The sequence below is a fragment of the Coregonus lavaretus genome (genome assembly GCF_964263955.1).
Source record: "Coregonus lavaretus genome assembly, contig: HAP1_SCAFFOLD_4318, whole genome shotgun sequence".
Classification (NCBI taxonomy): domain Eukaryota; kingdom Metazoa; phylum Chordata; class Actinopteri; order Salmoniformes; family Salmonidae; genus Coregonus; species Coregonus lavaretus.
The window spans coordinates 32,706-42,161 of record NW_028159606.1 but is presented as its reverse complement, the minus strand read 5'-3'; the positions used below and the strand labels follow the sequence as shown (position 1 = coordinate 42,161).

The window sequence follows — 9,456 nt, the reverse complement described above, 5'->3', positions numbered from 1 at the left end:
AGGAAGGTGTTCTTAATGTTTTGTCCACTCAGTGTATATAGCCAATATTAGGAAGGTGTTCTTAATGTTTTGTCTACTCAGTGTATATAGCCCATATTAGGAAGGTGTTCTTAATGTTTTGTCCACTCAGTGTATATGGCCAATATTAGGAAGGTGTTCTTAATGTTTTGTCCACTCAGTGTATATAGCCAATATTAGGAAGGTGTTCTTAATGTTTTGTCTACTCAGTGTATATAGCCCATATTAGGAAGGTGTTCTTAATGTTTTGTCCACTCAGTGTATATGGCCCATTTTGACTTAGCCGTTGGCCCATCTAGTGGAAATCGCTCAGCTCCGCCTCCAGGACAAGATTCATCCCAATAAACGTCAACTTGCATATCAGGTGGTAAATACTCCACACTGATCCTTCCTATAGAAGAATCATACTGCATCTGATGGTAAATCCTCCACCCTGATCCTTCCTATAGAAGTATCATACTGCATCTGATGGTAAATCCTCCACACTGATCCTTCCTATAGAAGTATCATACTGCATCTGATGGTAAATCCTCCACACTGATCCTTCCTATAGAAGTATCATACTGTATCTGATGGTAAATCCTCCACACTGATCCTTCCTATAGAAGTATCATACTGCATCTGATGGTAAATCCTCCACCCTGATCCTTCCTGTTGATAGACATCAGAAAGGATAGCATCAGCAGGGCTGTGTAATGATCCTCCACATAGTGTTGCGTTCAGAGAGTAAAGAGGAACCACACACCACAGCCTCTAGCTAACCTTCTCAAGAGATTGCATCAATAAAGGCTAGCCACGCCTTCCTCTCTCCGATCTCACTCTCTCCGGATCTCAGAAGCACAGGGCGACCGACAGACGCAGAGGCAGGTGAGTCAAACCTTCACTAACTTTCATACTGATCTATCAAAATTATCACAAATTTTATCACAAAAATGTAAATAGCACATCTATTTCTGAAATGGAAATCTTTCTATATAGTCTTTGTAAAAGGCCATGGCTCTCGGCGGCGGTCAGTCAAACTGATAAGTTATCAGGACACACAGTCACAGTAAGTTGGCAGAAGTCAGTGTTCCCGTTGCGCTGGAGGTAGACCCGGAGGCATGCAAGTCAAGGTGTGTTGCAAGTCAAGGGGGGTGGGTGAGGGTGTGTTGGAGGGGGGTTCAGGGTGTGTTGTAATTGAGTCATTCCTTAGGAAGGCAGCGAGGCACGTCAGATAAGCATGGACAGGCCCAGAGAGAGAGAGAGAGAGAGAGAGAGAGAGAGAGAGAGAGAGAGAGACGTCCCACTGGGCACAGACATCAAATTCAACGTCTAGTTATGATTTACATTTGGTTGAGTTGTCAACTAACTGTGAATTCAACAACAAATGTCACCTTGTGTGTGTGTGTGTGTAGGACAATATTGTCTGATGTGTGTGGCCATGTCCAGAGAGAGAGAGTGTAGGGGTGAAACTAGGTGTGATGGAGAACAGTATTGAACTCAGGTTTTGGTGAGGTTGCACTTTTTGGTGATGGCTTCAGGGTGGGATGGGTCCTCATTCCTTTCACCCAACACATCCCTGACTCACTCACTGTGCACTCCTCCACAATACTCTAGCCAGAGCATAAATGTAGCAGAAAGCATGTGATTTTTACTGATACAACACTCTCTGGACAGGTTTCTCAGACCCAGATTAAAGCCTATTCCTGAACGAAACCCCCCTTTTCAATGGCAATTCTCCATTTAGAATAATTGTTTGTCCATGAAGAGGCTTAACCTGTAAAATGTATACAATGTTACACCATAGTGTGGTCTAGTTAACATGTAGCTCCACACTGTGGGTCTCCTTCCTGTGGTCTAGCTAACATGTAGCTCCACACTGTGGGTCTCCTTCCTGTGGTCTAGCTAACATGTAGCTCCACACTGTGGGTCTCCTTCCTGTGGTCTAGCTAACATGTAGCTCCACACTGTGGGTCTCCTTCCTGTGGTCTAGCTAACATGTAGCTCCACACTGTGGGTCTCCTTCCTGTGGTCTAGCTAACATGTAGCTCCACACTGTGGGTCTCCTTCCTGTGGTCTAGCTAACATGTAGCTCCACACTGTGGGTCTCCTTCCTGTGGTCTAGCTAACATGTAGCTCCACACTGTGGGTCTCCTTCCTGTGGTCTAGCTAACATGTAGCTCCACACTGTGGGTCTCCTTCCTGTGGTCTAGCTAACATGTAGCTCCACACTGTGGGTCTCCTTCCTGTGGTCTAGTTAACATATATCTCCACACTGTCTGTCTCCATAGGTCTCCTCACAGTATGGAGATATACACTGCTCAAAAAAATAAAGGGAACACTTAAACAACACATCCTAGATCTGAATGAATGAAATAATCTTAGTAAATACTTTTTTTCTTTACATAGTTGAATGTGCTGACAACAAAATGACACAAAAATGATCAATGGAAATCAAATTTATCAACCCATGGAGGTCTGGATTTGGAGTCACCCTAAAAATTAAAGTGGAAAACCACACTACAGGCTGATCCAACTTTGATGTAATGTCCTTAAAACAAGTCAAAAGGAGGCTCAATGCCTGGGCATGCTCCTGATGAGGTGGCGGATGGTCTCCTGAGGGATCTCCTCCCAGACTTGGACTAAGGCATCCGCCAACTCCTGGACAGTCTGTGGTGCAACGTGGCGTTGGTGGATGGAGCGAGACATGATGTCCCAGATGTGCTCAATTGGATTCAGGTCTGGGGAACGGGCGGGCCAGTCCATTGAATCAAATGCCTTCCTCTTGCAGGAACTGCTGACACACTCCAGCCACATGAGGTCTAGCATTGTCTTGCATTAGGAGGAACCCAGGGCCAACCGCACCAGCATATGGTCTCACAAGGGGTCTGAGGATCTCATCTCGGTACCTAATGGCAGTCAGGCTACCTCTGGCGAGCACATGGAGGGCTGTGCGGCCCCCCAAAGAAATGCCACCCCACACCATGACTGACCCACCGCCAAACCGGTCATGCTGGAGGATGTTGCAGGCAGCAGAACGTTCTCCACGGCATCTCCAGACTCTGTCACGTCTGTCACATGCTCAGTGTGAACCTGCTTTCATCTGTGAAGAGCACAGGGCGCCAGTGGCGAATTTGCCAATCTTGGTGTTCTCTGGCAAATGCCAAACGTCCTGCACTGTGTTGGGCTGTAAGCACAACCCCCACCTGTGGACGTCGGGCCCTCATACCACCCTCATGGAGTCTGTTTCTGACCGTTTGAGCAGACACATGCACATTTGTGGCCTGCTGGAGGTCATTTTGCAGGGCTCTGGCAGTGCTCCTCCTGCTCCTCCTTGCACAAAGGCGGAGGTAGCAGTCCTGCTGCTGGGTTGTTGCCCTCCTACGGCCTCCTCCACATCTCCTGATGTACTGGCCTGTCTCCTGGTAGCGCCTCCATGCTCTGGACACTACGCTGACAGACACAGCAAACCTTCTTGCCACAGCTCGCATTGATGTGCCATCCTGGATGAGCTGCACTACCTGAGCCACTTGTGTGGGTTGTAGACTCAGTCTCATGCTACCACTAGAGTGAAAGCACCGCCAGCATTCAAAAGTGACCAAAACATCAGCCAGGAAGCATAGGAACTGAGAAGTGGTCTCTGGTCACCACCTGCAGAACTACTTCTTTATTGGGGGTGTCTTGCTAATTGCCTATAATTTCCAACTGTTGTCTATTTCATTTACATAACAGCATGTGACATTTATTGTCAATCTGTGTTGCTTCCTAAGTGGACAGTTTGATTTCACAGAAGTGTGATTGACTTGGAGTTACATTGTGTTGTTTAAGTGTTCCCTTCATTTTTTTGAGCAGTGTATATCTCCACACATGTCTCCATAGGTCTCCTCACTGTGGTCTAGTTAACATATATCTCCACACATGTCTCCATAGGTCTCCTCACAGCAGCCTCCAGGTCTATATCTTCCTATCTGAGCCAATATGAACCTTGTGAACACCAGCCAGTGGTTCCTGACCCGGCCCTCTCCCAGCCCAGCAGGACCCGGTGAAGGACTGGGCTGCACCGGCACCTGGCAGGCAGAGACGGGCCGCATCGCTCAGATGCTGCTCACCATAGTCATCTTCCTGGTGAGTCTCTAGTCTAGAGACTAATTCTAGTTCAGTCTACTTCAGTCCTGTTGAATCAGGTGCGTTAGTGCTGGGCTGGAACAAGACCATGCCATGTTGAATCAGGTGCGTTAGTGCTGGGCTGGAACAAGACCATGCCATGTTGAATCAGGTGCGTTAGTGCTGGGCTGGAACAAGACCATGCCATGTTGAATCAGGTGTGTTAGTGCTGGGCTGGAACAAGACCATGCCATGTTGAATCAGGTGTGTTAGTGCTGGGCTGGAACAAGACCATGCCATGTTGAATCAGGTGCGTTAGTGCTGGGCTGGAACAAGACCATGCCATGTTGAATCAGGTGCGTTAGTGCTGGGCTGGAACAAGACCATGCCATGTTGAATCAGGTGCGTTAGTGCTGGGCTGGAACAAGACCATGCCATGTTGAATCAGGTGCGTTAGTGCTGGGCTGGAACAAGACCATGCCATGTTGAATCAGGTGCGTTAGTGCTGGGCTGGAACAAGACCATGCCATGTTGAATCAGGTGCGTTAGTGCTGGGCTGGAACAAGACCATGCCATGTTGAATCAGGTGTGTTAGTGCTGGGCTGGAACAAGACCATGCCATGTTGAATCAGGTGTGTTAGTGCTGGGCTGGAACAAGACCATGCCATGTTGAATCAGGTGTGTTAGTGCTGGGCTGGAACAAGACCATGCCATGTTGAATCAGGTGTGTTAGTGCTGGGCTGGAACAAGACCATGCCATGTTGAATCAGGTGCGTTAGTGCTGGGCTGGAACAAGACCATGCCATGTTGAATCAGGTGCGTTAGTGCTGGGCTGGAACAAGACCATGCCGTGTTGAATCAGGTGTGTTAGTGCTGGGCTGGAACAAGACCATGCCATGTTGAATCAGGTGTGTTAGTGCTGGGCTGGAACAAGACCATGCCATGTTGAATCAGGTGTGTTAGTGCTGGGCTGGAACAAGACCATGCCATGTTGAATCAGGTGCGTTAGTGCTGGGCTGGAACAAGACCATGCCATGTTGAATCAGGTGCGTTAGTGTTGGGCTGGAACAAGACCATGCCGTGTTGAATCAGGTGCGTTAGTGCTGGGCTGGAACAAGACCATGCCATGTTGAATCAGGTGCGTTAGTGTTGGGCTGGAACAAGACCATGCCGTGTTGAATCAGGTGCGTTAGTGCTGGGCTGGAACAAGACCATGCCATGTTGAATCAGGTGCGTTAGTGCTGGGCTGGAACAAGACCATGCCATGTTGAATCAGGTGTGTTAGTGCTGGGCTGGAACAAGACCATGCCATGTTGAATCAGGTGCGTTAGTGCTGGGCTGGAACAAGACCATGCCATGTTGAATCAGGTGCGTTAGTGCTGGGCTGGAACAAGACCATGCCATGTTGAATCAGGTGCGTTAGTGCTGGGCTGGAACAAGACCATGCCATGTTGAATCAGGTGTGTTAGTGCTGGGCTGGAACAAGACCATGCCGTGTTGAATCAGGTGCGTTAGTGCTGGGCTGGAACAAGACCATGCCATGTTGAATCAGGTGCGTTAGTGCTGGGCTGGAACAAGACCATGCCGTGTTGAATCAGGTGCGTTAGTGCTGGGCTGGAACAAGACCATGCCATGTTGAATCAGGTGAGTTATACCATTCACACCTGGCATAGCTTCAGTCCTCGAGGTTCCTGCAGTGTCTGCTGGTTTATGACATCACTTCCTCTTCTTGTCTGTCCCCAGGTGGGCGTGACCTTGAACGGCCTAGTGGTGTGGGCGTTGGCCTGGCGTGGGCGTGGCCGGCTGATGAGGCGTGGCAGCGTGGGCAAGGGAGAGACGCGCGGCGCCAACAGCTTCCGTGTCTACGTGGTGAACCTGGCGTTGGCTGACCTGGTTCTCCTCCTCCGCATCCCCCTGATGCTGGCGTACCTGGCCCACGGCTGTAGCTGGCCCCTGGGGGAACTGGCCTGCCGCCTGGTGATATTCCTGAGGGGCCTGGGGCTGTACGCTGCAGCCTTCCTATTGTGTGCCGTGGCTGTGGAGAGATGTCTGTGTCTCCTCAGGCCTGTCTGGTCCAGTCTGAAGCGTCCTCGCTGGGCTGTTCCCCTGGTGTGTGGTGTCCTCTGGGGGCTGGCTGCTGCCCTCGCCGCCCCCTACCTCCACAGCGCAGCCCTGCTGGAGCTCAACGGTACCACCCAGTGTCTGGAGAGCATTGGGTACAGCGCTGGGCTGTTTCTGACGGAGACGGTCGCTGGGTTCCTCCTGCCTTTAACGGTGTTCCTGGTGAGTAACATAGCTGTGCTGTGGACCGCCAGGCAGGCAGGGGACGCCAGACCAACCTCTTCATCCTCAGCGACGGCGAGACAGATGGCCAGGCTGTACCGGCTCCTCTTCCTCACCATGCTCCTCTTCCTCTCCTGCTGGGTGCCCTACTTCACCTGCCGCTTCCTGCGGGCGCTGGCGGCAGGGCGGCATGACCGGGCGGGGCTGTACCGGGCGTCGTTCACGGGGGCGTACGTCTCTCTGTTCCTGGTGTATCTGAAGAGCTCCCTGAACCCTGTCCTCTACGTGTTCGCCGCCCGAGGCCTGGTGCGCACCGTCCGCGCCTCGCTGCCCTCCATCATCGAGAGAGTCTTCAACGACGACATGTCTGACTCCAGGAGTAGACGGACCCTAAGGAGGGGGGATTTGCAGATCTAGTTCCCTAAAAAGCCCTGTTAGGGACCCTACAGCGTTACTAGCTGACTGTATCGTTCCACTGGGGATTACTGCTGACTGTATAGCTCCACTGGGGATTACTGCTGACTGTATAGCTCCACTGTGGATTACTGCTGACTGTTTAGCTCCACTGGGGATTACTAGCTGACTGTATAGCTCCACTGTGGATTACTGCTGACTGTATAGCTCCACTGGGGGTTACTGCTGACTGTATAGCTCCACTGGGGATTACTGCTGACTGTATAGCTCCACTGAGGATTACTGCTGACTGTATAGCTCCACTGTGGATTACTGCTGACTGTATAGCTCCACTGTGGATTACTGCTGACTGTATAGCTCCACTGGGGATTACTGCTGACTGTATAGCTCCACTGGGGATTACCGCTGACTGTATAGCTCCACTGGGGATTACTGCTGACTGTATAGCTCCACTGTGGATTACTGCTGACTGTATAGCTCCACTGGGGATTACTGCTGACTGTATAGCTCCACTGGGGATTACTGCTGACTGTATAGCTCCACTGTGGATTACTAGCTGACTGTATAGCTCCACTGGGGATTACTGCTGACTGTATAGCTCCACTGTGGATTACTGCTGACTGTATAGCTCCACTGGGGATTACTGCTGACTGTATAGCTCCACTGGGGATTACTGAAGCGCTACTAGCTGACTGTGATTGGCTGGCCTACATGCGTTCAGACGTTACAGACCCATTCTGGATGACACGTACAGGCTTACTATAGGCATTATCTTCAGCTGGGTGACGGGTTTACTTCAGCCCTGTTTGGACTTCATGCATTATTAGAACTATAGGCATTATCTTCAGCTGGGTGACGGGTTTACTTCAGCCCTGTTTGGACTTCATGCATTATTAGAACTATAGGCATTATCTTCAGCTGGGTGACGGGCTTACTTCAGCCCTGTTTGGACTTCATGCATTATTAGAACTATAGGCATTATCTTCAGCTGGGTGACGGGTTTACTTCAGCCCTGTTTGGACTTCATGCATTATTAGAACTATAGGCATTATCTTCAGCTGGGTGACGGGCTTACTTTGGACTTCATGCATTATTAGAACTATAGGCATTATCTTCTGCTGGGTGACGGGCTTACTTCAGCCCTGTTTGGACTTCATGCATTATTAGAACTATAGGCATTATCTTCAGCTGGGTGACGGGCTTACTTTGGACTTCATGCATTATTAGAACTATTGGCATTATCTTCAGCTGGGTGACGGGCTTACTTTGGACTTCATGCATTATTAGAACTATAGGCATTATCTTCAGCTGGGTGACGGGCTTACTTTGGACTTCATGCATTATTAGAACTATTGGCATTATCTTAGGAACTGATCAAAAACAATTCCAACACAAAAAAAGACTTCTTCAGGTTTTTAATCCGCAGAACATTATCATCTACTGCTAAAAGATGAAACCATGGACAACACTTACATATGTACAAATAGGGCAACTCCCAAAGCAGTATACAATGTTAACTATGTAGCTATTAAAATCAGGTGGTCCATGCAGAGCCATATAAAAAAACATGGCTATTATATGGTCATTTAAATATATGGCTAATATATATGGTCATATAAATATATGGCTAATGGAGTCCTGCTATTGGTGAACCAGGGTGGATGGAGCCTTGCTATTGGCTGACAGCTGTAGGCGGAGTGATCAGGTGGTCAGCGTGTCTGTAGGCAAGTTCCAGTAGATTCTTGGCATCCTGGACCGGCCCGGATGTCTGGAGGGTCTTGGCTAGGTGATGGAGTCTCGTGGTGATGGAGTCTCCGCTAGGAACCAGACGCAGCATCTGCTCCTAAAGGGGGAGAGGACGGTCGGAAAAACCACTAATTAAAATGTTAAGATTAATTTGTTCAGTAGTGGCCAAACTGTTTCTCCTTCAAGATTTCCCTTTTTTTAAATGACATGTACATGTCATAAAACTCCAGGTTATTCTGAGACCTCTTGACTATAAAAACTATCTTCCCTGAAAGAGCGTTGGAGATCAGACAGAACTACACTGTATAGAATCTCCTATTACCAAAAATAAATGTATTGTAAATGTATTGTAAAGTGTGTTGCAGATTTATATAAAATGTAAAATATTGAATGTATTGCAGATCAGACAGAAATGTCTACAACAGAATGTATTACAGATCAGACAGAAATGGAATGTATAGAATGGATGAACTCTGCTGTGACCTTCCTGGTCTCCTAGTATAGAATGTATTAACTCTGCTGTGACCTTCCTGGTCTCCTAGTATAGAATGGATTAGCTATGCTGGGACCTTCCTGGTCTCCTAGTATAGAATGGATTAACTCTGCTGTGACCTTCCTGGTCTCCTAGTATAGAATGTATTAGCTCTGCTGTGACCTTCCTGGTCTCCTAGTATAGAATGTATTAGCTCTGCTGTGACCTTCCTGGTCTCCTAGTATAGAATGTATTAACTCTGCTGTGACCTTCCTGGTCTCCTAGTATAGAATGTATTAGCTCTGCTGTGATCTTCCTGGTCTCCTAGTATAGAATGGATTAACTCTGCTGTGAACTTCCTGGTCTCCTAGTATAGAATGTATTAACTCTGCTGTGACCTTCCTGGTCTCCTAGTATAGAATGTATTAGCTCTGCTGTGA

General features: G+C 48.7%; 1 protein-coding gene across 1 annotated transcript; it reads left to right on the top strand.

Moving 5' to 3' along the window:
* Window positions 1-739: 739 nt before the first annotated feature.
* LOC311122653 (prostaglandin D2 receptor 2-like) lies at window positions 740-8,890 on the top strand. Its single transcript, XM_084196992.1, has 3 exons — window positions 740-885; window positions 3,928-4,122; window positions 5,845-8,890. The coding sequence occupies exons 2-3, from the start codon at window positions 3,976-3,978 to the stop codon at window positions 6,799-6,801; spliced, it is 1,104 nt and encodes a 367-aa protein (XP_084053118.1). The 5' UTR covers window positions 740-885; window positions 3,928-3,975; the 3' UTR covers window positions 6,802-8,890.
* The last annotated feature ends 566 nt before the right edge of the window (window positions 8,891-9,456 follow it).

What these genes read in the sequence shown, in the direction of transcription:
- LOC311122653 (XM_084196992.1), top strand. Translation starts at nt 3,976, where the DNA reads ATGAACCTTGTGAACACCAGCCAGTGGTTCCTGACCCGGCCCTCTCCC. An exon ending in TCACCATAGTCATCTTCCTG is followed by an intron (nt 4,123 to 5,844) that starts GTGAGTCTCTAG and finishes GTCTGTCCCCAG; the next exon opens with GTGGGCGTGACCTTGAACGG.